General features: G+C 43.0%; 3 protein-coding genes across 8 annotated transcripts; 1 reads left to right on the plus strand and 2 right to left on the minus strand.

The window, feature by feature from the left end:
* Nucleotides 1–1,211: 1,211 nt before the first annotated feature.
* Yps (Y-box binding protein ypsilon schachtel) lies at nt 1,212–14,897 on the minus strand. 4 transcript variants are annotated; one of them, XM_077410105.1, is made up of 7 exons: nt 14,712–14,897; nt 11,787–11,850; nt 8,693–8,726; nt 8,348–8,609; nt 7,935–8,254; nt 5,932–5,994; nt 1,212–5,611 (listed from the first exon to the last, which is right to left on the minus strand). In XM_077410105.1, exons 1-7 carry the CDS (start codon nt 14,770–14,772, stop codon nt 5,567–5,569), a joined length of 849 nt encoding a protein of 282 aa, XP_077266231.1. In that variant the 5' UTR covers nt 14,773–14,897; the 3' UTR covers nt 1,212–5,566. The 4 variants fall into 4 exon arrangements, with proteins under 4 accessions (XP_077266231.1, XP_077266230.1, XP_077266233.1 ...); XM_077410104.1 differs by having other exon boundaries at nt 7,929–8,254; XM_077410107.1 differs by lacking the exon at nt 5,932–5,994.
* A 926-nt stretch (nt 14,898–15,823) lies between these two features.
* On the minus strand, nt 15,824–23,372 carry LOC143899599 (uncharacterized). Of its 2 annotated transcripts, none has more exons than XM_077409987.1 (5): nt 22,418–23,372; nt 21,637–22,211; nt 21,012–21,548; nt 18,356–20,851; nt 15,824–18,156 (listed from the first exon to the last, which is right to left on the minus strand). In XM_077409987.1, the coding sequence occupies exons 1-5, from the start codon at nt 23,287–23,289 to the stop codon at nt 17,990–17,992; spliced, it is 4,647 nt and encodes a 1,548-aa protein (XP_077266113.1). In that variant the 5' UTR covers nt 23,290–23,372; the 3' UTR covers nt 15,824–17,989. The 2 variants fall into 2 exon arrangements, with proteins under 2 accessions (XP_077266113.1, XP_077266112.1); XM_077409986.1 differs by having other exon boundaries at nt 18,356–20,854; nt 22,418–23,371.
* An 865-nt stretch (nt 23,373–24,237) lies between these two features.
* Bor (ATPase family AAA domain containing bor) lies at nt 24,238–27,271 on the plus strand. 2 transcript variants are annotated; one of them, XM_077410157.1, is made up of 4 exons: nt 24,238–24,572; nt 25,196–25,670; nt 25,760–26,783; nt 26,903–27,271. In XM_077410157.1, exons 1-4 carry the CDS (start codon nt 24,371–24,373, stop codon nt 27,029–27,031), a joined length of 1,830 nt encoding a protein of 609 aa, XP_077266283.1. In that variant the 5' UTR covers nt 24,238–24,370; the 3' UTR covers nt 27,032–27,271. The 2 variants fall into 2 exon arrangements, with proteins under 2 accessions (XP_077266283.1, XP_077266285.1); XM_077410159.1 differs by having other exon boundaries at nt 24,546–24,654.
* Nucleotides 27,272–27,433: the final 162 nt, after the last annotated feature.

Here is a 27,433-nt window from a genome sequence, read left to right on the forward strand (position 1 = left end):
AAAAAGGTCGTCCAAAAAAGAGGCCAGTTCTGAGAGGTTAATAAAATCTTAAAAATGTTTTAAGAAAAATGTCTTTGAAATATTTGTTAAACACGCGCGTTGTCTGAAAATTACGGATTACTTATCATTCTGTTTTCGTCGTTTTAACTACATAATGAATCATATTTTTCGCGCAAAAATAACATCGTTGAAAACTGAAGATTTGATATCCAAAAGGTGTATATATAACGAAAGATATTTTTATTTAGCGCAAAGAGTTTGCATTATCTAGAATTGTTTTGCGATCAAACTGAACCACGTATATCGATACAAAAATTTTCCAGGCGAAACTACAACTTTAAAGCATAGGCATCCTGCTTTTAAGTTTAAAAGCATGTTTCGAAATAAAAAGAAACATTTCCCGCTATGCGTGGAGATTCGCATGGACAACGCATTTTGCGCTGCAGATAAATGCAAAATTTAACCGTGATCGTTAAAGCACGTACGGACGTTGCTCGACGCGCGGATCGGACAATTTATAATTCATAATGACGAATCTGTAATATGGAAGCCGAATCCGTTGTGTCAATTACGGTGTCGCGTACGGTTACTGCTGATCGTTGCTATACGAGAGATTAACGCTGGGACGGAAAATTAATTTATATACCTTGCGAAAGGTGATTAAGTGCCACCGTAATACCGGTATTATTGGAAATTCTCTATGACGGGAATGCATTATACCTATAACTTCTACCCGGGCTCCGCGATCAACATCGCCGCGTGAAATTACACATATGTGAAATGCGTACGTACATACAATTCCGCCGGGGACTCGTCAATTGCATTACCTCAGAAATTCCTCCGCGCGGCGGAATTAAAGATTAAATATCTGATTCGTATATTCAATGGCAAATATCGCAATATTCCGTTCTGTAATTTCATGACCGTCGATCGCGCCACATTTTATTTCAAGTACATTGATACGGATAATTAAATAAAATTTATCAACGCACATACGCGCATATTTCCGCTATTAATTCAACTTGAAATTTTATTTTTACCGGCATTCTCGTTCCACTCGACCCGATCATAATTACCTTTTCAATAAAATTGCGGATTCTCCGTCAATATATTTTTGCGCTTTGCGAGCATGTTGGTTGTTTACACGATGATAATCTAGGTAATGAGGAACATCGGGATAAGCGAGGGGATCGAATGAAATAGAACGCATGTTTCGATTTATAACTTTTGCGATTTTTTTGGTGGATTTATTTTTTATAATGCACATGTTTCTCGTGAAAAAATTAAATTCCGTGTATGAAATTAGCATTTTAGAGAGTTTCACGTTTCGGTACAAAATTCATTGGGAGGGGAGGGGGGGAGTCAGTCGACGGACGACTTTATCTCGGGACACGCTCGGACGACGCCGCGACGTCGACGACGGCGTCGTGCACGGCGTCCGTCGAGGTCTTTTGATGGATTTTCTCTTATTTACTTTTTTTTCTTTATCTCTCGGAACAGTTGAACGTCTCCTCGATCGGGATTTCGCTTCTTTTTCTCCTGTTCTTCTCTTTCGCTTCTCGTCCACGTCTCCCTCTCTCTCTCTCTCTCTCTCTCTCTCTCTCTCTCTCTCTCTCTCTCTCTCTCTCTCTCTTTCTCTCTTTCACGCGATATATGTTATATAACTCCAGTATCGCCTTTATTCGCGTGAAACCCGAATCGGATCTAATTGACTGTCGCGACGCGATACCCCTTTTTATCGCGAATGTTTTTGCCGGCGGTGGACACGACGCGAATGCACGACGGAAATTTCGAGCGGGAAGGATCGCGCGCGATCGCGGCTCCTCCTTCCTTCCCGAAGGATCCTCTTTCCGGAGGAGGACAAATTTTTCGTCCGCTCTCCCAAGTCCGGACGGCGACTCGAGTCTCCGTTCCTCCCCACGGTGACGAGAACCGAAAAACACCGATGACAAATCGCGAAATCTTGCAAACGCGGCACACGGCCGTTTAAATCCGCGCGTTCGCGGAGAACGCGAGATCTTGGAGCGCGCAAACAATCGCGCGCGCATCGCGATCGGACGCTTCGTATGTTAAACAATCTCGACGGGAGATGCAAACTCGCCTCCCGAGAGAACCGGGAAAAGGTGTTTAATATACGAAGCATCGGCTCGCGGAGAAAATCTCTCTTCCGCTTTCCCCCGCGAGCGCTTCCCGCGGATGTTCGGCTAATGGACCGCGCGCGCGCGCGCGCTATTACATGGTCCACGGATCGAATTCTTATCTTCGAATCTACGAATTCTTCTCCGCGAACTTTCCGCGTTCGCCCGATCGTAAGCCGTCTTTCAACTTTTTCGCAACGAACATGTACGCGATCTCGATTGACTGACGGCCGCGTCGAGACGTCTCGACCACGGCGATAAATCCGAACGACGAAGTACGCACCAAACTGATTTTCTCGGTTACTACACCCTCGGGTTTCTTTCTCTTCTTTCTTTCTTTTTTTTTTTTAACCGCGTGTGAAGTTTAGCTGCTGGATTCGCTCGTGATTCGGTTCCTTTCGGTTTTACCCTCACGGCTTTGGTTTTTCGTTTTAACTCTGATATTCACTGTTAACACATGCATTGTTCTTTTTTTGCAGTTACAATCGCACGCCCGGTTCGGCGTGCCGCTTGAAAATTTTTGCTTGTTCCGCGCCTCTCGCTCTTCCGCTGTCTCGAGAGGCCGTCTCTGCTTGGATTTCTTTTTCTTTTTTTTATTTTTTATATTTCTTTCTACCGTGTTTTTTCGTGGGAACGCGCGGTTACGTTAGACAACGGAGGATGATTACGTTAATACAACGCGGTCCGAAGAGTCGCCACGTGCTTTTGTCCCAACGGACGCGGAATGCGGTGTAATAGAAAAGCGGAAAAACGCAGGTGAAACGCGCGTCGATCGACAGCATCTCGTGTCCGCTGGGTTTTCTTTCCACGGAGTCGAATAAGAAAAAAAAGAAATAAATATATATATATTTACGGCGACTTCTCGGAATAGGATCGGCGTTCGATCGCCTCCTCGCTTATTTCTCACTTTCATCTCGCTATTCGGTTGTAAAAGTGTTGCATATACAAATATATAAACGCACGTCCGCCGTAACGTAACCGCGTGTTTAATCTCTCTCCACTTGGCACCACACTCACGCACACACTCTCTCTTTCTCTTCCTTCCTTACTCCTCTCTCCTTATTATTCCCTTAAACTGCTAATCCTGACCAATCGGATGTTTCGTACCTCGAGGTACCAGAACTTCTCGATCTCTCAGATTTTTCTCTCGTATACACAAACAAACGATATTATGCAATTTTTACGAAGACTCGACACACTCGGGTTTCGTGGCGTGGCAGACGCTACTTCACAAACGGGACGTGGTAGGACAGTGAGACACAATTAAAGACGATCATCGTGGTGGATATATATACGGTAATGTCTTTGGGCGGAATCCTTCTGCCGGCACCCAGACAGAGGGTACGACTACCGCGTGTCAGTGGTGGCAATTTGGGACAAACTGTATTCGCGAGCAACGATTTTCAATATGCATATCCGTCGACGCGAACGGCGTGAATAAAATCCACGCCCGTCACGTCTCTCTCTTTCTCGCGAAAATATGCGTGTTTCTATACGTATTTCGCACACGGTGCATTTGCACGCGCGTTATCTGTTAATCGTTCCTCATTCGCGAATACATTTTGCGCATCACTGGTCGACGAGCACAGAACTACACGACGACGGAAACAATAAACACCATGTAACATCGGTAAACGCTACACCCAAACGACACGAGGACGTGTGAAAGATTAGGATGTATCTTTGTCTAATGGACCTTCGTGATGTTGTGGTGATCTCGCAGACCTTTGTGTCGCCTGGATATAGACGGAAATCACAGAAATCAAATGAAGTTTCGCCAATAAGAGATGTTTCAATTTTTCTTTTTCCTTTTTTTTAAAGAAAGTAGACATATATATTTATTTTATTATCCGTCGACGATACTACAAACTAAAATTTTAAAAATTAGTTTCATGCAAAATTATACAAAGTTGGTTTTTTCTCTCTCTCACACACTTGTTCGCTTCTCTCCTTCGTACTCTCATGACAGTCTACGATATTTGTATTGTCAGTCGAGCCAATGTATGATACGCCCGGCTCTTGTTCCGAAAAGTCAAATCGAGTCGATTGCCGCATGCAAGCGGTCAGTGATTTAATATTTAAAAAAAAAACGACCTGCTCGGTGCACAGTCGATCGACGTCAATTCCAAAAAAAACCGGACGATTTATTCACGCGCGGAAGTATGTGAGGTCTCACGGTGAGGAGCCGTCCTCTCTGCCTTGCGGCCGATCTGAAGTGTCTTCAAGCCCGATAACACGAATGATAGAATACAATTAATACGCATTGCTTTGTCGAAAAAAAGAACGGGACCGCATTTCAGTATCTCTTCGTGCGCCGCTCGCAGCTCGGGAAGACTCGCGGCGTGACACCTCACGAGTTTTCGCGCCCAATTCCATGACTAACCAATATAATGAATAAAGTCAAAACAATAATCGCTAATTAATAATATACCGCCGGAGACCCACCAGGGGCCAATATTAACAATTGTAAAAATATGGCCAAGATAAATGCTATTACAATAATCGTTTCTGCTTGTGATCGCCTGTAAAGTAAATAAGAAAATTGGAACCATGGCCGCATTTGTCGTCCCCTGAGTACCAAAATACTGCATTTATTCTATGCTTATTGATCAATCGTGATCACCTTGCAATTAACAGTACAATTTTAAGATACTCAAGGATAGTGACGTGTGGTCACGATGACTCCACTCTTCTTACTGAAAGAGTGAAAGCAATACGGTAAGCTCACCAATTTTGAAATATATGCCGAAAAGAAACGACTGACTTCGAGATAGGCAAATATTTAAGTGGGACTCGTTTATCAACAGTAGCCACGTAATCGGTTTTCACTACTCCTTTTGATGGAAAAGCCGCCGAAAGTGAAGAAAGCTCGCGGAAATGTAGCAATAAACTCAAATATCGTATATAGATGAAACGATTTGTAATGCGCCTCGCCGGAGAAAAATTAGAAGTAATGTACGAAACAAGAAATACACAAGAAAAACAAAAACAAAAATTATATATAATATATATATATAGATATCTATTGCCGCGCTCGAGTTCATCGCTCCGTACTCCGTAATTGCTTTACTCTTCTGTCCAAATTCCCGAAACGAGAAGCACGCGGCCATTCCTAACGAGTTCTCTCAGCGAAATAGCTAAAATCAAGCCTAAGATATCAGAAGCGCAGAATTCGCTATGTTTATCTCGCTAAAGGAACGCGCCAGGCACAGCTGTACACGCCTCTCAATTTTCATACGTATCTTAATTTTAATTTGCTTTCGTGGAGAGAGTGTGGAGTAGTGTTTGTTGATTTTTTTGTTATTTTTTTTAAAGATTTTTTTGCAATTGTTTTGTTGGCTGTTGTCGATGCTGCAGTGTATAACGGGTGTTGGTGTTATATGTTAAAAAGGAGTGTCCTGCGGTAATAGCGCGAGATCCTGTCTCGGTTAGGCGGTGCTTTCGGTGGTGGTGTTCTGCACCGGCTGGCTCTCCTGCAAACATACACAATTGACGAACATTATTCGTTGCGTGAAGATGCGCAAGAGCAATATCACGTAAATAGCAATTATGAGACGCGTGGTTAAACTATCTTTACTATAATCGTCTATATATCTCTGTAAGAGCTGTGTGGAAAATGCAATTCCTTCTAGAAAAATGTGAAAACGAAAGGAGGAAAATAACAGAGAGCAAGTAAATCGGAAGATCCGCTTCGTCGATCGCACCTAATGCCGGAAGTGTAAGTGAGTGAAAACTGCGGTAACCGAGACGAGCTTCTGCGAGATCAAAAAGAAAAAAAACAAAGCGACGTTACCTGTGGAGCAGGGGCAGCGGCAGGTGCATCCGAATCTTTAGGTGCATCAGACTTCTGCTCCGACTGAAAAGAGTACAAAGAGACACGTGCAAACAGTGTGTGCTAAGCGCTACCGCTCTGTATTTGTCGACGGATCGCACATTCGCAGTCTCCTAATCAAAAGCGTTCTCTCGTTCGTTTCAATTTGCAAAATTCCCACGTCTACCGCTTCGATACTCCACTACGTCAGAGTTACGTACGAGCCTCCCGGAAACCGGAAGCCAAATCAACTCCACGAAATAAAAAGTAAAAAAAATTGAAGTTGTAAATTAATTGTTTTGATATTAAAATTAAAAGTATAGAAAGTGGAATTGAGAGAGACACCTTGGCTTCTGAGAGGCTTATACATATTAACTTCTGACTCGCATTTAAGATGTACGATAGAATACACGCATGAAAAAAAAAAAATAAATGTTGACGAGTGCAATCCGTTGACGAAGAAATAGATATTTATGCAGATGTAACGTAGGTGAAACTTGTGATTCATATTGCGACAATGTAAATTTTTATTCACTCCAGTTTTACGTTAAACCGTATATTTGCGTATATATACAAAGATATATTCGTAAATCTGATTGATAAAATCGTCCGTTAATTGTCGTCGGTAAAGAATATCTAAGATAACACGTGTTACTTTCTACCTTAAGTAAAAAAAAGGGTAGAAACCAATAATACCTTTGTGGATTTATCGCAGGACTCGGACGGGATGTCGGTGACCTGTGTTTGAGGAGGGGTGACGGGAGAGGAATTAGGAGATTTGCGTTTTGTCTCCGCAGATGGCAAATTCTCTACCGTGTTCGTCTGTTGACTCGACGTCGCACGAGGTCGTCTTACTAATCGTCGTCTGTAACGTGGTCGTGGATTTCTCCGCGAATTACCGAGTGCACTCTCGCCAACAGCCTCGTCATCGGTCACCTAATTTTACAATGTACCTAATTTCGGTATGCGGGTGCCTTGCCGATTGTAGAAAATCCGTTAAGATGCTCGTATAAAATACTTTATTGTTTTACAAAGTGTAATAAAAAAAAAAAGTTATTCACAAACACAGCACAGAACACATACTCCGTGCGCGGATAATGTATTGGTATAAAAAAGAAATTGTAGAATATTGCTGACAAATACGAATATCATTTCGAGGGAAATGCATCTAAAACAATATTCTTATAAACCTAATACTACTGAGTTTCCTTTCTTTTCATTATAATAACTACCGTGCAGATTTAAACAGCTAGTTCAGACTTGAAACACGACTTATCATTTGCAAGAATGCAAAATTGAAATAAACGAACGTTTACATAGTCAACATTGTGCAAAGTCCGTTGATTACTATGGAATAATGCAATATTGTTGTCAGTAAAAAAATAACAAAGGGATAATAACACCATATAGGTGCAAGCAACCGAGGTGAATTTTCTAGTGAACCGTGTTTGACGTAATAAAAATTAATGTACAGCAGAACAAAACTGTTTTAAACCGAATGTAAATAAGAAATAGAGTATTTCACCTACAGTTCCAAGGTCGCGTTGTTCGAAACGTCTTAACCGACGACGGAAAAACATTATGTACAATACAAGAATATGATATTTCCACAACTAAAACACTTTCCTCATATAATATTAAATTAAATGTCAAATTGTTTCTACTTTAAACTTATATATCACAATTTTGATAAAATTAAATTAAAATAGCAGTTTAGAAATATCGCACTTGTAGTAATTACATATTCTTTATAAGAATATTGCCTCTAAGAAGCGTCTCGAGCGTTTTCTTAACATGATACAATTTAATAAAAAATTAAAAAGTATTAAAATACAATCTCGGAACTCTGGATGAAACAACGCGTGTGAGATTCAGGAAACATGCCAATTCGCAATTAATACGTTTAATTCGACACCTTTGTCTACTAGACGCTGTAATGATATTACGAAACGCTAGCTTGGCTAGGGTTCGATACTAACCCTTACCTGGCCATCCTGGCTGCGAGGACGTCGTGGCGGACCACCACCTCTTCCTCCGCGGAAATTGCGGCGGAAGTAACGTCGTGATGGACCACCGCGTCCACGACCACCACCGCGCGGCGGAGCGCCACCCTCGCCGCCGGTTCCTTCCGCTTGCTCACCACCTTCGCCAGCATTATCTCCTTGCTGCGCTGAATTAGGCCCGGAACGCCGTCCACCACGGTAATAACCGTCATAATGACGACGTAGCCTATAACGACGCTGTTGCTGCTGTGGCTGGCCGCCTCCCTCGGCATTTGAGTCATCACCGCCGACCTTTCCTTCGCCTAATCATCAAACAGGCAAATCACTCTTAAAGAACAAATCACTCTGAAAGAACAAACAAATTGAGATTTAAACAAATGGTAGAGACAACGTACCTTGCTCGTAACCCTCCTGGCCTTCGCGTGATCTACGATTCTGCGGTCGACCATTGCCGCGTCTTGGATACACCCAGTGGATACCGCGATATCCGCGACGTTTGTCCGCGGCATAGGGTGAACCTTTTACTGCTTCACCCGCTGGACCGGTGACATTGGCGGCTTCGTGGCCCTTCTCGCCGATAACGACGTCGAACTCGACGATCTCGCCATCTCCCACGCTGCGCACGGCCTTTCTCGGGTTGTTCTTGACGATGGCCGACTACAATTACACATAACATCGACATATAGTGAGATTACCTTGAAAATATTGACGCTAATTAACGTATTAAATGAGACACTCACTTGATGGACGAATACATCTTCCTTGGTATCATTTCTGAAACAGACAGGACGAATAATTGTGTTAAAAAAGCAGTCGATGTTTATATCTTTACAGTAAGTTTTTAAGTTAAGATTAATATACATATATATATATATATACTGTATAAAAATAATAAGTAATTATCAGTATTTATTATTTTTCATAATTTTTAAACAAATATTACGATAGACCATTGATTATTTCCATATTAAGCAATTTCGTGATGGCAGACGATTGTTATATTCGAAACAACTCTGAATGTCTATTTCAAAACGACAACAAATCACATTTCTTTTTTAATTCGCGTCAAGTTCTTGTTTAATCATAAGAAAGCACGATTGCGTCCACCTGCTCGTGAAATTTGACATAATCGCATTTAATACGAGATCCGCGTAATTTACATTCTCTACAAAGTTGCGCCATGTACATACACGCGTCGCGCATGACGATATGTATTTACATCTGTCCTACGCATGGATTCGCAGACGTACAGACATAATCGGAATCCATGAAGCTGCGGAGCAAAGCACGGAGTAGAGAGGTCATAGAACCCCGCACGTTGCACACAATTAGAAGAGAAATACAACTCGTACACAAACGCCAGCTGTCACAGCTAGACAGCGACTCCCCTTCCCCACGCGCATTTAACAAAAGGTGAATCAGGTACAAAAATTAAATCATGTTTTCAGAGTCGAATCACCGAATTATCTGCCTCGACGTTCATTTTGTTTAATTACTTTTACGAGAAGCAAAATTAATGTATTTTTATACGGATGCACAATCGCTAAAAATTTTTATTTTCTCATTAATTTAAACGACAACACACAAACTGTGCCTTCTACTTGTCAACTTTAATATCAGTTGTACAAACAGAAATCTATCGTAGCAAAATTTCAGTGTTTGCCTCAGAACATGGATCGATACCAAATAATTAATGGTTACGATCCAATGGGTATTGAGGCGGAACGTTGATCTCCCATTGTGGTACAATCGAATTCGCCGAATTTGAGGCGAACACGACGAATGAACAATGGACTCGGTATTCTCGGTAAAGACGATTAGGTTCCAACAAAACGTATGATTTTAAGAACAGATTCCCAGGTGACTACCAATTAATTTATTAATTTTGCAGATTCGTAGAGAATATTGTCCCGGAAATATCTCCAAATAATTCTGAGTGAGATTGAAAGAGATTTTCGGTTCTATTCTAAATGAATAGCCACACATTGTAAAACGACTTCCTTCTACGTATTCTAAATTTAAAGATTATTCTAATTATATCAAGAAGACAATCGCGCATATTGATAAATTTAATAAATTTATATCTTTACCAAAAAAAATCACCTGTAAATAAGTCTGAATGGGCAACAGATATGAGACATAACGTTGAAACTCCTTCCAAAAATATAAATAAATTTTTATATTTTGAGAGAAATATTTAAGATATACAAATCATATAATTATTAACTTTATATATAAATATAAAATTATAAATCAATAATTTATATAATTTTATATAATTTTATATATAGACTATCTTTTATATGTATTCGTTGCGCTATGCCTCTTAAAAAGATAAGATACCGATATTAAAACAATCAATACAAATATCTATTACACTTTTACATTTCTAAAGATAAGTACTTGAAAGTGAAAAAAAACTCGAGTATCTGACACGCGACAATTTGCTCGTCGTTGGGGACAATTCAAGGAAAGCGTTATTATTCTATTTCTGTAAAACACAGCTGTATCGTAACGGTCATTTCTAATGTTTTACGACACGTCGAGTACCGTTTTGTGTCAGAGTGAAAGTGCATTCGAGATCTCTCGAGGGCAGGTAGGTAAACGTTCGAGTTTAAGAACGATCGTGCGAAACTATTTTCCGCCCCCTCCCGCACGTATATAAGCAAGAAAGAACGGGAAGTCGAGCGAGAAGTCACACATGTTGTGCGAATTCCTTTTCCGAAACACGGCTTCGTCCTCGTCGCGAAACGCTCGAAAGAGCCTGTTGTCTGATCGCGCGCGGGCGCGCGAAAATCTCCTGGCAATCCGCCAGGTAAATAGAGACCTCGAAATAGCGAGGAACCGGCTCCTACGTTCCTATACGGCCCGTCCACGTGCCGAATGAAGCATCTATTTTCCGTGCGGCGTGGTGCCAGGTCGAGGTTGCAGGTCGAACCTGCAGCGGGGGGACGGCGATTTTCCTAATATTAATTAGTTAGACTACCACCGTGCGCGCTGAAATCGTTATCAATTAGTCTCGACGGTTTCTCGCGCGTCCCAAATCTCATGTTAAATTTTCAGGCCGAAGGCGAAACGCAAAATTAATAGCGTCAGATATCAGTCCAGAAATTCACGCACGTTCTATTACAATCGGTTCGAACGAAGAGAATTAAAAAGAGTAGAATGAGAACAAATTGTCGATGATAAAACAGATGACCATTGATTTCAGAAAATAAATGTTTCGTTAAATTTAAATTAAATGTTAAATCTAAGAAACGGATGTTTCATTTACTTTGCTTCGAGATTTCTCGAAAGAAGTTACGAATATTTATTTTGCTTCGAGATTTTTCGAAGGAGAGCGTGAAATTATGGATTGACAAATAGCTATTAACGCGAAAACGAAAATTTTCTCAAGGGACAGCCGCGTGCGTCAGACGGTTAACATTCTTCTTGAATAATTTAATGCGCGACGGAAAATTAACGCGCGATGCACGCGGAATATGAGTAAACATAATTTCAAACACGGTTTGCGGTTAAAGGATAAAGCGGCGAAAAAAATAATTAGACATTTCGCGACGTGTTCGCGGGGAATTTTTCATGGCAGATGCAACGGTTAATATGTCGCTTTAATACTCGGTTGCGGCGCGAAGTGGACGTTTAAATTAATAGTGTATGAGTAACCCTTACGCCACACACGACACTCACACACACACACGGACAGGCAAGCGAACAGAGGTATGGGGGTGCGTTCTCTTCTATCTAGTAATGCGTAAAGGGGCGAGCGTCGCAAATGATGAAAAAAAAAAAAGATAGAGAAAAGCGCGAGGCAGTTGCGAAATAATAATTACTGACCTATTAATGAAACCGTAGCCACTCTTGACATTGAACCATTTCACAGTTCCGGTCACTTTGTTCGCTGAAATAAAAAAAAAGTTTCATGATATATGTGATACATGTGGTGCGCATGCAATTGTGTATAAATTCAGACCAAAATTCAAGGATGACCAACTCATAACTTTTGTTTGCGCGTTAAAACGTTGCGGTATAATTTAAGAAAAAAATAACAATGATAAAAGATGTAATTACATAAAGAAAACTGTATCCAGAATATTCGAATCGCGTGCATGAATAATGAGTCCAGGAAAATGTCGCCTGTTACTTATTGTTATTATTAAATTGTGAAAGCGACCTTCAAGAGAGAAATAACGCGCTTAACCGCAGGTACGTATTATTATCACGTGTTTACGAACACGTAAGCATGTTCGAAGACGAAATACAACGGCCACCGTTTTTACATATGGTGAATAATATTTCCAGGAATAATGCGTTGGAATTCGGGGAAAATCGAGCGAGAGATAAGATCGACAGGAAAGGTAATAATGCGATCAGACGAGCGATGGTGACATACGAGTGATTAATTTAAATTTCTCACATACTAATTTCTAATGGTCGCTCTAAAGCAAATACGTGTATATCTTTGAATTTTAAGGAAATGCAAAGTTGTCCGGAGGGGCTTTCGAAAATGTATGAATTCATGAAGGAAATGTAAATTCCGTTGGAGAGCGTAGCGTATGTTATTACATGTGTACATCGCCCGTTTCGATCTTGCGTTTCGACGAAAATATGATAAGACAAATCTTCACAACAGTTACACGCGACCTTGTCAGTGTAACTCAAACGAAGGTCGAAATTAGTGGCAACCGACGATAGGATCGTGATCACACCGACGAAATTCCTCGGGTTTTGAGAATCCGCGTAATATTCCCTGAACAATCAAATGATTAATGTTCGTGGAATTTATATCAAAAGGCACCACCTTCCTATCTCAACAATCTTGAGATACGAACGTAATTTGAAACTCGATTAAAGTATAATGACTTGATTGGACATTAACGAGGGCATAAAAACATTTCTAAACGTTTTAATTTTAATTTTAATGAGGCACAATCTGATACGTATACATTAACAGCCTAACACTAGATAATTAGTCTATGTAATTAGTTTTCGAGATAAACTTAACTCATAAAATTCCCGGAGTGATCGACAGATTCTTGCAATAAACTTTCTCGATCAAATTTGATCTTTAACGACTTCTCGGGCCAAAAAAATCGAAAAAAACGCAATTGAATATGTTCTATTCAATCTTATTACGAATTTTAATAAAACGCGTGCACATAAATTAATAGCATTTCAAATAGATTAGTAAGAATTTAATATTTCTGGGAATATTTATATAATCTATATTTAATCTCTTCAACCATTTTTCTCTCTCTCTCTCTCTCTCTCTCTCTCTCTCTCTCTCTCTCTCTCTCTCTCTCTCTCTCTCTCTCTCTCACCTCAGTGTGTGTTTAAGGAAAAAAAATAGACGCGGTTGGACGCGTTCCATTGAATCTTATTATGAATTTTAATAAAACGTGTGCACATAAAAACATTTTAAATAGATTAGTAGGAATTGGATATTTCTGGAGGTAAATTTATAATTCAAATTTGATCTTCAATTATTTATCAGTTTAAGGAAAAGAGTAAAACGCGCGACTGAATTATTGATATTCTATTGAATCTTATAAGTTTTAACAAGATATGTACACATAGTTTAATAGCATTTTAGAGAATTTTGTAGAAATTTAATATTTCTGAAGATAAATTTATAATTCAACGTTGATCTCTTCAATTATTTCTCAGTTTAGGAAAAAAGTAGACGTGATTGAATACGTTCTATTGTATCTTATTATGAATTTTAAGAAAACGTGTACACACACAAATTAAGCATAATAATAGCATTTTAGAGAGGTTTGTAGAAATTGGACATTTTCTGGAGACACACTCAAATTTGACGTTCATCGATCTCTCGATCGTTCTAGAAAAAAAAAAGGAATGTTCCATCGATATATTCCGTCGAGAGTCTCTCGGAATACGGAATTGCAAAATATATATCTTTATACGTGGTTTTCGAAATAACGTGAGCGTCTTCACGTGGCGGAAGTGCGGCCTGCCGGATCGGTCGATCTCCCGAGTTCGGAGGCGCGGCAAAAGCGGGCACGCCGCGAGGAGCACGCGGCGAGACGCGCTTACGTAACGAAAAACGTGGAGGCGCGCGCGGGCGAGGATATTTCGGATCCACGCGGCGAGAGAGAGAGAGAGAGAGATCACTCCGGCGCGGAGGGGAAAGATCGATATCGCCATGGATCTCGAGCGGAGAAAGACCGAACGTTCTGGAAAATCTCCACCGCATCATTTTTTTTTTCGCTCGCTTCGCACCGTTTCACCGTCGATTTTCAGGTTATGCGACCCGATCCGACGCGACGTGATGCGACACGACGCGACGCGGGCGAGCGAGTGACGCGGCGACGGGCGAAAATCGATGGCCAGAACGCGAGCACGGGTCCGCGTCGAGGAACCGCGGCCGCGAAGGAACTCCGTCGAGCGACGAGGGAGCATCAGCTGATGGAAAAATGGAGGCCGAAAATGTCGTCTCGCGCCCGCTACGCCCGCCGATGCCCGGCGCGACGCGCCCGAACGAGGCCCCGCCGGAGATCCGGCGAGGATTCTCGCGGACGCCGGGCCACATGGCCCCGGAGGCCGCCTCGCGTGGAGACGCCGACGCCATTACGAGGAACGCTGTGGCGGCGAAAGAGAACCGCGAACCGCCGCCGTGAGAGTCTCCTTCTCTCCTTCCGCCGCGGCGTAGATCGGGTGGACGCGGGGACTCGGGGAAGAACGCCCGCCCGCGCGCGCCGCGGAAATAACAGCGCGTACTCCAGATTATTATTCGCTCACCGATGACCATCTTCTGCTGGACAGCCTTGGGTTGTTCGGGCTGCTTCTCCGTCTCACCCATGGTGGTAAGGTGGTGTAGAGACAAGCAAACCAGGATGGTACCTTCTGTCTCACGATGTTAACTCCTGCCTGCTCACTGCTGGTGTTCGCAATGGACATGGACGACGGATCGACGGGCGACGGACGTGCATCCCAGGCGACCGGATAAACACATCGCGCCACGCTCGTGTAACGCGGCCGCCGATTGGCCGGCCTACGTCGGGCGGCCGCCGCGCGGCCAATCGCGCGCCCCGTGCCTTCACGGAAACGCACGAGCGCCGGCCGAGCGGCGCCGAGCCGCCGCCGCCGCCGCGCGTGCGCGTGCGCGCGCCGCCGCCGCCGCCGCCAGCCACGCCGTCGACCGCGTCGACGCCGTCGTATTTTCGAGAAAGCTAGAGAGCTTTTGAAATTAACGAACCTCCCCCAAATACCTGTTATAAAATTTCTTTTAACTTACGCTTTGTCCTAAGAGACAGAGGACACAGGGATTCAACGGTTTTTCTGTTTCTTTCGTACAATGATGCAATAGCGAGGGGAACGGGGGAAAATTTACCTGATCCTTGCCGAGAAATGTTATTTGAAAAGAAAGTATATATAATAGAAAGGAATTGTTAAAACTTTCAAGTCATCTTTTACAACTCTCTAGAAAATAGGAAATAGAAATAACTGTGCAAAGAATAAAAGGGCAGAGCTGAGGGCGAGGATATTCAAATCGGAAATATGTATATATAACGAAAAATAAGAAAACGTTAGCGTGTCAACACGCCGAACAAAAAAAAATTTCGGATTTGGGATAAACGTACGCGAACGATCGTACCTTTCGGGGCCGCAAAAACTGGAAGAGAATTTCAATAGTAATAATTTTATTAACGATTTAAAGAAAACTCGAAACGCTTAATTGTTTATTGTAATGTACATAGAAGGATACGAGAGAACACGGCTCTCCTCTTCTTTATTACGAGATACAATATATTACAGCACGTGCTCGAACGTGTCGGAACTTATATCAACGCGTTAAAGAGACGATAAATAATTTAAACGCATTCAGACCCTCTTTCTCTTTCTCTATGTACAATTTTTTTTTTTTTTTTTTTTTAACCGAACAGCGTCGTTTAATCAGCAACACATTTCAGAGATCTAGATAATGTAGTTATTATAGTTCTTAACGCGTTCTGGATATCTAAACTATCTAAAGGAAGAAGAGTGCAAGGTGTATTCGATTCCATAACAATTCCACGTGTGTAGCGTGCGACGCACTTGTTGCCTAACGTTGACTAATGCTCATGATTAATATCAGCACGTGTATATACGTGTAGCAGGAAAAAAGCGACGAGGATACGTCACTCAAATTCAGAAAACGCGTCGAGCTGGCAATCAAATAACGGATACAACTCACGTTTTACATGAATTTTTACTTAAAAAAAATTCTTTTCGTACAAAACGCAACGCGTACACGCGTCTCTTTGAAAGATTATCATATTAAATCTCGTCATATAAGTGTACGAACGTTTCAAGAGTTTCACTCGCATTAGTAACGCAAAGAGAGAATATGGGAGGGGATCCGTGTCTCGCTTATAACAAATGCATTTTCATTATTTAAAACACAATTTGTATTTCGTGGAGAAAACTTCGCATATCGGGAGTGAGTTATGGCCACTGTCGCATAACTCGCCCCCCCCTGCGATGCGAAATTTTCCGGAGAACATGAGGTGTGTCATATACGGTTCGAAATTAATAGAAATAATGAATTTTTGGGGCAAATATAACGAGAGTAACGAATCTCTCTCTCAGCGAACGTTAAGACACAAACGGATGACACAGATACAGTCGTAAAGATAGATGCGCATAGGTACTCCCGATTTAAACATATCGTTTAAAACATCGCTTTACCATTATGTTAATTACAAATGTACAGGTAGATAAGCTTGCACTTTGTTGGATTTCTGAATCACGTGTTGCATTTTATTGCGCAACAACGAGACTTGCGGGCGATAGTCGTTGCGTTTTAAAGTTGCATTGAGTTAGAGATGTCTTTTGAAAAATTTATGCCATTTCTTCCCTAGCGAGTATAATGGGCTAAAACACACGTGAACAGACTAATACACAGGATTCACCTATAACTCGACCGTCTGTAATACGTTTGTTATTTTCGACAGGTATAGAGAAATGTATAACGGAGAAGTCGACAAACATTTAGCGGACAAGATTTTTTTAGTCCCTGTTTCCAGGACTTTGTTCTCAAAATCATTGACCTCTCTTTTAATAGGTAATGATTTAAAGCTGATTTATTTAAATACAGATTAACTAGTTTTCTATAGAAATATTTATATAAAAAACATATTGTTACATGGAAAACATCTTTATAATATGACTTTTATATAAAAATGTAATTGTTGTATAATTTCATGTAATTTTCCTAATAATTCAGCATATTCGTACAAAATAGACATTAAAAAAAAAAGCAATTGTTTAAAGGTGTGGACTTAAAAAAAGTGAGTACTTTTTATATATAGCTTATATATTTAGACGGTTTAACATTTTATGTAAGAATCACACGGAACAAAGTAAGAAACATTTCATTAGATCATTAATTTTTTTTACATTCTTAATAATTTTACATAAATAAAAAAATTTTGTTTACACGTATGAAGATCATATTTGTCTTTTTTTTTTAATCGAAACAACTTCTTCGTTACTTCTTTTTTTCCATACCTTTAAATGTAACAAAGATATCGCATTAGATAAGACACTCCGCATGTATATCTCGTAAGAGGATATGTACTATATACAAAGTAGATATACTTAGCAACCGTCACCGAACGCATTTTAAAAACGTGATCGCAAACCGCCCAGTATTCCACAATATTATCTCTCCGCAATATGTGCAATCTGTCATGTGATTTATATATATTTATCAAATTATATTAAATATCGAAATGCGCGACATACGCATGTCGAATGTACGTCTTTTACACACGAGACGCTACGTATACATATGGAGGGGTAAAAACCACAGTTGGGTAAGTGAAATTTTTAAAAATATTTTCTCGTGTGCATAGATGCAATCTGTACAATATATAAATTGCATCTATGCACACGAGAAAATATTTTTAAAAATTTGACTTACCCCACTGTGGTTTTTTACCCCTCCATATATAAAACAATGTAATTGAATAAACACTTGAAATATATATTTCAACGAAAATATGCACTCGGACAGGCGGCATTTACATTCTCCATCATCTCGGTTTCCGCGTGCGAATTGGTCTAGATCGCGGCGCGGTAGATCCGCTTCCGATGCTGAACATGCCGGGCGTCGAGGGATTGAAGGGCGGCGGCGCGGTCGTGGTTCCGAAATTGATGGCAGTAGGCGCCGACGGTGTGGGGAAGTTGAATCCCGTTGGTGCTGGAAAACAGAAGAATGCAAATGCAATTAGCATAATCCAATCAGAGTTTCTAAAGTAGTAAAAGATTGCGCGATCATGAATAGTGTTTCACAAACATTTAGGTTTTTGTATTATATCTAAAGTTTGATGCTTTTAGCGCAACTTAAATTTTTAATGATTACAATCACGCCAATGTTAAAACAATTTAGTTCTGATTACCTGGAGGTTTGGAAGCTGAGGATCCAAACTGGAACGGAACAGGCGCTGCAGCCGGAGGATTGTTGCTTCCAGCGTTAAAGTTGGATCCGAAGGGAAACGTCGGGTTCTGTTGGCCGTCTTTCGGAGCGTTCCCGAAGACGAACATATTATTTGTACTACCGCTCGCGTTATTAGCGTTATTAGCGTTATTAGCGTTATCAGCCCCGAAAGCCGGAACAGGCGGATTGGACGTGCCGAAGCTCGTGCCGGTCGCCGGCGTCGCTCCGAATAGAGATTTATTGTCGCCGAACGTAGTGCCGCCGCCTGCGGCACCGAACGCGATACTCGGAGGATTTTGCGCGCCGAAAGTGCTCGGTGTCGAGGAGATGCCGAAGGCTTCGGTAGCCGGAGTAGCGCTCGCTCCAAATATGGGAACTGACGGTGCGTTATTATCGGTCGCGCCGAATATCCCGGTTGTACCGCCGAAAGCCGGTGCCGCCTGCACGTTCGTCGCCGTCCCTACGCCAGGTATCCCGAACGCGGGCGTCGTGTTGTTCGTGGTGTCAAAGCCGGAAGTGGTGGAGACGTTGCCGGGGATGCCGAACGCGGGAGCGGTCGTGTTGCCGGTTTGCGTGGTCGAGCCGAATAACGGTGCCGTCGTGCTGCTGAACATGCCGCTCGCCGTTCCGAAAGACGTCGAAGGCTTCGTCTGGCCGAAAGCCGGGGTGCCGCTACCAAATACTGAAGGTGCCGCGGTAGTCGGAATCGAATTAGCGTTAGCATTGGAGAACAAACTGGAGCTAGGCGTGCTGCCGGACGTCGACGCGACGTTAGTCGTCGAGACGAAAATCGAAGAAGCCATTGTTGTTGGGCTGTTAAATATACCAGCGGTTTCTGACGTTGTTTTGGAGGCTGGCGCAGCTCCGAAAAGTGGCTGACTGTTGTTGCTTGCTCCAAATATGTTCGCGCTTGTCGTTGTATTTGACGTAGTGGCGAAAATAGATGTGGTGGGTGCGTTGAATTGTGGAACGGCGGTCGTAGGTGTTCCAAATTGCGATACTGTGGTCGTAGGTGTTCCAAATTGCGTTGCTGTGGTCGTAGGTGTTCCAAATTGTGAAACTGTGGTCGTAGGCGTACCAAATTGTGGAACGGTGGTAGTGGTGGACGCTCCAAATGCGGGAATCGCATTGCTGCTTATCGCGTTCAAGCTGCTCGTATTATTAACAATTGTAGCTGGTAGAGCCAAGGAAGTCGTGCTTGAAATATTGGAAGCGCCAAAAACAAATAGAGGTTTACTGGGGGATGGAGTAGATATCGAGGAAGTAGCGGACGTCGTGCCCAACGAGAACATAGACGCGTTCAACGGTCCGAATGTCGATGCTGCGGCAGTCGTGGTGTTCGCGGTAAACGAATTATTTGCGACGGTCGTTATCGAAGTGTTGGGCGTGAAATTGAAAGAATTAGTCGTAACTTGCGACAATGATTTTGCTCCACTGTTTGCAAGATTACCAAAAGCGTTCATTTTCGGTTGAACGTTACTGCTAGGCTGGTTAAACATGAAGTTATCTGACTTTGCAGGTTGCAAAGGGGTATTATTACTTCCGAAACTGAATAAAGGTGCGATCGCGGACGATGTTGTAACGCTACTCGATGTGCTATTGCTTACAACGTTGTTAAAACCGGCGATGCTAGTTGCAGTAGTTGTATTGATCGGCAATGATGTCGTCCCGGGGGATTGGGACGGCAAGGTTGATACAGCTACTTGAGTGGGCGTCACGAGAGATAAGGCGGGTTTGTTGTTACCGAAAGCAAAAGTAGGCGTAGTTTGAGTATTCTCGGTACTAGACGAACTAATAATAGCACTTGCAGTAAAGATTTTATTCGTCTCAATTTTTCCTTCAGCCACAGTGCTAGGATTAATCGGTGCGAATGTTGAACTCGATGGCGCTTTATCGACTACCAAGAAATTAGTAGACTTTGATAAAGTTGGCGTAAAAGTATTGCTACTATATGTGATACCAGTGCCAAAACTCGGCAAAGTGCTGTTCGATGTCACAGCTGGTATCTCTGTGACTGGTTTGCCAAAAGTGAAAGTCGGTGCTACTATACTTGGAGTCGAAGATTTTTCCAAGGACTTCGTGCTCGTAACTGCAGGCGCAATTGACACAACTTTCGTTTGCTCCGTAGTTCCAATCGTCTTGGCGGTTAAATTCGTTTCTTTCGCTTCGAGAGTATTTTTTGCTGGCACATTCAATTGCGCTGGCGACGTGATTTTCGGTAAAGCTGCGTCCGATTTTGTATCGATTCTCGTACTGGGCCTCGACGAAGAGAAACCACTCGGTACAATGGCCGCTGTGGACAGCGGTGTGGTATTGATATTTGTTGTGGTTGTCGAGGAGTTGAGAGTCGCACAACTGACTGGAAGTGTGACTGGACGTGTGACTGAAAGTGTGACCGATGGTGTAACTGCGTTAATGTCGTCCGCTTGAATCACGACATCCGGATTGATTTTGTTCTCTGCTAAAAATGCAAATAAAACAATTGTTATACAAGTCAAGATTAAAAAAAAGAATGGACAAAAAAAATAAAATGTGTTTCTTAAGATCCTTTAATATATAAGAAATATTGTTATTTTTCTACACACACAACTTGACATACAATATTATAAATTACTTACCCTTTCCTGATATTGCATTAAACATACTTTGAAGTCTGGCTTTCATACTGTTTTGCCTCATATTTCGTATGTCCTCTTTCTTTATTTCTTCCACATTGTCCGTCGCAAACCTGACTTTTATATTACCCGGTTCCTCCACGAGCGACTTCAACTCTTCGTTCCGTTCAGGTTCAGCTCGCATAAATAGTTTATCCGTCAATTTAATGGATTTTGGTGCAGCAGATTTGTCGTTACCAGTTTCACTAGTACTTCTCACATTCTTATGAACTACAGGCCCTGTTTTTTCCAAACTGAGCCTTGATCCTTTATTCGATGATTTCAATATTCCTTTTACCAGAGGAAATTCCCCCGTTTTCTTAGAATTAGGAATCTCGGGATTTTTTGTACATACTTCTTTAAATTCAGATTTACCATCGTCTAAATCTATAACCTCTATAATCTGAGACTGTAGCACAACAGGTGAGCTACTAGACAGTGTGCTTTCCAGAGATTTGAAATGCTTTTCGAAGTTGGGTGTACCGCTGCGCGACAAATCAACTGTACGAACAAACATGTTGACGTTGATAAATATCTATGTACATCGAACGATTTGCTGATATATAATCAAATAAAATTTGATACCTACCTGCTTTTCTTTTGACTCCAGTGGCAGTATGGGCGCTAGAACTCAAAGAGTTTAAGATATCGTAACAGGATTGGGTTTTTGTACGTTTTGCAGGTCTGACAGATTTACTTTGGGGAGAAAGATCCTCGTCTGATTTAGATGATTCATCCCTAGTTCGTTTCTTGTTTTCCTCTAGAATCATTTCTCTGTCCTCGTTAAAATAGTCTGTCCTCTGCTTTTTAGGGACGTCAAAGCTAACATCCTCCGTCGATGCGTGTCGTTTCAACGATATCTCTCGCAAGACCTGGACAACGCTCGTGGGCGATCTGTTCTCCGTGTGGCAAATATTAGACAGAATCTTTTGCCTTTCAGGTGGAGAATATTTTGTCACATCCGGCGGCGCCACTCTGACCGTTACAGGCATCCTCATCTTCGTCAACTTGGCATTCAATAGAGGAATTGGATTTGCATGTAGATTAACTTTTGGAAATTGTCCAGTGCCGTACTGAGATTGATGAATTAATTTATCCTTTGCTTCCGTGGCATACTTGGTCAACCTTGTTGTAAGACCCGGCGATGATACGTCCGTGTATACCCTGCATTTCGAAAAGAAAATAGAATCAGTATAACAATGCCAAAAAAATATAAATTACTTAATACACGATTCATAAAAATACACGCAAGATTTGTTATATAATCCTACAAGTGTTTGTGGAAGTAATAAAAATAATATGAATATTAGATCAAAAAATAACAAAAAAACGTGTACTCTTAAATTATGTATCCACAAGGGTGTATTTACTTGGGATCGATATTGTATCTCGTGGATGCTAACAGTGGCCCAGCGACTGTCTGGACCGTTTTAACGCCGGCTGGTCTAGGGCGCATCTTGGGGCTAATACTCATACCCCACGGAGAACCTTCGGGACTGAACCGCGTGACATTCTCCCCGCGGCTCAGCGTATGATTCTGAGCGTACCGCATAGGTGGAATCTTCTTGGATATGCCGCGCGACTGCGAGATCAGATCGCCGTTCCGGGGGTTCTTCTCATTGTCGACGGGTTTCAAGACGGGCGTAGAGGTGTGCTTGCCACAGATAGATTGCTGCTGTCGCTGCGACGTGCAATCGTAATCACCGGCGTGATACAGCCTACCGTCCGTCCCGAGCGCATCGTTGACGCGCGAACGATGGGGAACGCACGGGATCGGGCTCAACTGATCGATCAAGCCAAACCTGGACGACGACGACGACGACGACGACGACGACGATGGCGATGACGGTAACGACGGCGACTCTCCGCGCTTGGCAGCGTACGAGTCGCTGCTGAGCTGATAATTGCTCGCGCGTCGCCTGTCCATCCTGAACGGAGGGAAACGCTCGCGGTAACAACGGCTCGCACTATGCCAGAGCTTACGCACGTAACCGGTACCGTGGACGTGGACGACACGGAGGGCCGCGATGAGCTCGTGAATCGCCTCCCGCAGGTAACCGAGAACGTGGTACGCGTGCGGCGACAGCAGACTGTCGTTGACGAGCAGGGAGTAGCACGCGTACACCACCAGAAGCAAGGTGAACGCCAGCGCCAGGATAGCGCCCCAGGCGTTGTATATCAGCACGCACCCGCACGTCACACTTAACAACACCACGACGCCGCGACTACCGAGATCCCACATAGTACTGCCTCTAAGCGGATAACCTCCCCATGTTTGAAAAGAGCACACTCACCGCAGCCGTCGGAACGTTGCCGCGAACGGTGAGATCATCGACAATATATCGATAGTCGGCGCCCGTGGGGGATTCGATGCATGTGGGGGCCGCGATTGGCGAGCGCGGGAAACTTCGAGAGTTCCCCTCTCGGCCATTAGCGAGGTATTGTTTATTGTGTTGTCTATAGTCTATAAGCTCAATGTAAATTAGAATACGATTATTTATGTATTTTTTAATTAAAAAATCAAACATTGTGACTAGCCATAAGTATAGCATTACATATAAACTAGTAAGAAAAAACGTTTTATTCCAGACCCGTTGGAAAGCTGGCCACACACACTTTCCGTAGAACGTAACAGTAGGATTTCGACCAATCGCGTTGCTCGATTCGAAAACGTACGGCCGTAAGTTCCCGAATCGAGTAACACGATTGGTCGAAATCCTACTGTTACGAAAAAGTGTGTTGTGTCCGGATGACGGCCGAAGAATACGACAGCCAATTAAATTTTTCCCCATGCAACTGTTTCTAATTTTTGTTTTGATATATTCATTATTGAAAACACTCTCGACAATTGCGTTGCTCGAAGAAAACAATTACTACGTTTACGCGAGCGTTACTTCTGTAGTAACTTACGATAATTCACCCGTTTACGCGGAGTAAATTATCGTAAGTTACTACAAAATCCCGTTTACGCGAAGGAATTATCGTAAATTACTGCAGAAGTAACGCTCGCGTAAACGTAGTAAATAACAATTTTAGCATAAACAATGCTAATTTACGAAAAATAAATTTTCCACCTGCAAACGGGCTTTAGGGCATACTCGGTGGCAGAAAGCCTGATGCAACTTTTTACGAACGCACCGATTACACATCCTGAAACTCAACGCGTGACGTGTGAGTCGGGATTCTGCCGATTCTGCGCGTTCATCGGCGAGCGTCGGAGCGGCGTACACGTGACAAGACATTCTCCATTCTCCGGGATACGCGTGCCAGAGCGCGTCAAGCGTAACCTTTCGCTCGGGGCAAGCCGGTGAACAGCAAGAGAAATGTCGTGGTTATTCGGGTACCGGAATTCGCAGCCGCAGGATTTCACGCAATTCGTGCAGCCGCCACCGCCGGCGGGCGACGGTGGTGGCGGTGGCGGTGGTTCGCCGCCGAAGATCGGTTCTCAAAAAATGGAGGCGTACAGATTCGACTCAGCCGCGCTGGAACGGGCCGCTGCGGCTGCCAAGGAACTCGAACGATCCAGTACGATGCCTTTTTCACCCTGGTTTCGCGCACTTTACGCGAAAAGCCGCGCGCGCGGTTACGTAAGCGGCCGATTTTCGAGGTTAGGACACGCGCGCACGAGGAGAACTTTGCCTCTCTCTCGTCCTTCGTGCGCGCGGAATGACGCAACTTTTCGCGGAGAATTCGTCGATCGATCCGGCGAACGGAGATTTCTTTGAAATGCCGAGGGCTCGAGTCTTCGCGAACGATGTTGTCTGATCGATGACATTCCGCTGCAATTTAACTGTCAGCTTGTCGAATACTTGTCATTGATTGAGATCTTTTTTGTAAATAAAACTTGCACGTCTTTTTCAAAATTATGTATGAATATTGTTGTAAAAAAATGATATAATTGCATCTGATACTTTATAGAGAGGATATAAGTATTGCTAATAGATTTAATAATATTGATTTGTGAGAAAAATATTGCCATAGTTATAAATTGAGTATATACCTTTTCTACCTTTTATTTATTGCTTAAAACACCAACGATGTTCGATCTGCAGACCGATCAGCTTTAATCTCGGTTCAATTTACTTTTTATGTTTTCTTTTAGTTGTAAGAATTTAAAAAAACTAAAAAAATGTCTTGTTTTAACGTAGAACATGCGAAAGAAGCCTTGGACCTGTCCAAGCTACAGGAAACCACGAAGCAGGTGGAGTTGCAGACCGAGTTGAAAAAATACGAAGCCAGCATCGAACAGCTAAAGTCGGAGCAGAAACGGGTGGAGGGTGAGGAAAGAAGGAAAACTATGCAGGAAGAGACCAAGCAGCATCAAATGAGAGCACAGTACCAAGACCAATTGGCTAGAAAGCGCTATGAGGATCAACTGTTCCAGCAACAAAAGATGAACGATGAGAATCTAAGGCGACAAGAGGAATCGGTAGCCAAGCAAGAAGCTATGAGAAAAGCTACGATAGAGCACGAGATGGAACTGAGGCATAAGAACGAGATGAGGAAACTGGAGGCGGAATTGAAAGCCAAAGCGAAGATTGACAGAGAAAATCAGGATCTCAATCTGGAGCAGATTAGATTAAAAGCCTCGGAAAAGAGAATTACTGTTTTAGAGTCGATAAAGTAAGTAATTGTTATTTAAGTTATTTTATTACTCATATGCGTATGTTTTATTAGAGCTATAAATTTCATTTCACAATTATATTTTCCAGAACAGCTGGTTCAGTATTAGGCTCGGGTGCCAAAGCTCTGCTAGAGGATTGGGATAAGATCCTCGCGGCGGCGGGCGGTCTGTCTCTCGTAGCCTTCGGAATATACACTGCCAAGGGCTCGACCAGCGTGGCGACGCGCTACATCGAGTCTCGCTTAGGAAAACCGTCGTTGGTGCGCGAGACCTCGAGATTTACGGTTCTCGATACCGTTCGACACCCCATTCAAGCGGTTAAGAAGCTGAAGACCAAACAGACTGACGCGCTGTCCGGCGTGATCCTGGCGCCGAAGCTCGAGGAGAGACTCCGCGATATCGCGATAGCCACGAAGAACACGAAGTACAATCGCGGCATGTACAGGAACATACTTATGCACGGTCCGCCAGGCACGGGTAAGACTATGTTCGCGAAGAAGCTAGCGGAACACTCGGGCATGGACTACGCGATCGTGACGGGCGGCGATCTGGCGCCGTTGGGCAGAGACGGCGTTACTGCCATTCACAAAGTGTTCGATTGGGCGTTGACGTCCCGTAAGGGACTGTTGTTGTTCATCGACGAGGCGGACGCGTTCCTGAGAAAACGCTCGAGCGAACACATCTCGGAAGATCTTCGAGCGATGCTGAATGCATTCCTATACAGAACTGGCGAGCAAAGCAACAAGTTTATGCTGGTGCTCGCGTCAAACACGCCAGAGCAGTTTGACTGGGCGGTGAACGACCGATTGGACGAGATGGTGGAATTCCGTCTTCCAGGCCGCGAGGAGCGCGAGCGTTTGGTTCGCCTCTACTTTGAAAAATACGTTCTCCAACCAGCGATCGAGGGTAAGAAGAGATTGAAGGTCGCGCAGTTTGACTACAGTTCTTTGTGCAGCAAAATGGCCGATCTGACGGAGGGAATGTCCGGCCGCGAGTTGGCGAAACTCGGAGTCACTTGGCAAGCGGCGGCCTACGCCTCGGAGGACGGCACGTTAACGGAAAAAATGGTTATGGACAGGTGCCTTGAGGCCGTCAAGCAGCACAAACAGAAGGTGCTTTAATACCACCTAAAATAGTTTAACAGATATAATAACTTTTTTTTTTTCCCCAAGATATTTGCATAATTTTATGAAATCTACGAGGAATTTATCGCGTCTTTTTTGCATTGCAGGTACAATGGCAGAGTGAACAGGAGAAACAGGAGTCGAAGTCGATATACGCCACGGAAGACGACGCGGTCGTCCGTTCGAAAACTCTGGCGATAGAGCCGTGTCCCGGAAGCACGATAGCCTCAGCCTAGATAATTGGAAAAGCGCAGTTGTTGATAATTTTTTTAATAGTCGGGCTAATGGCGAAGCCAGCTAGCGCTGACGACGGAGAACAGTACGAATGCTGCTCGGAAAAGAATTATTCTAACGATTTTTGTATTTATCATAATGCGCGGGTTCGCCAGGCTCGACAAGTCGCAAATGTCACTTGTTACAAATGTACATTTACATAGGATAATTAAATCGCAATTCTACCATGGCGTTTCATCATCCTTCGTAATTCACTTCTTTCCCACGTGACATGGAAGTGCAGCGATCGATCGTAAATTACGCGGATAATTTTTTTCTTTTAAGCGACGAAGAGACGAAATCGTTAATTTAAGTGGTTTGTTGTGGAAGGAACGGGACGAAGCGACTGGAAGTATCGAAGTTTC

The sequence above is a fragment of the Temnothorax americanus genome, unplaced genomic scaffold (assembly GCF_048541705.1).
Source record: "Temnothorax americanus isolate GAGA-0224 unplaced genomic scaffold, ASM4854170v1 Scaffold28, whole genome shotgun sequence".
NCBI classification, from domain to species: domain Eukaryota; kingdom Metazoa; phylum Arthropoda; class Insecta; order Hymenoptera; family Formicidae; genus Temnothorax; species Temnothorax americanus.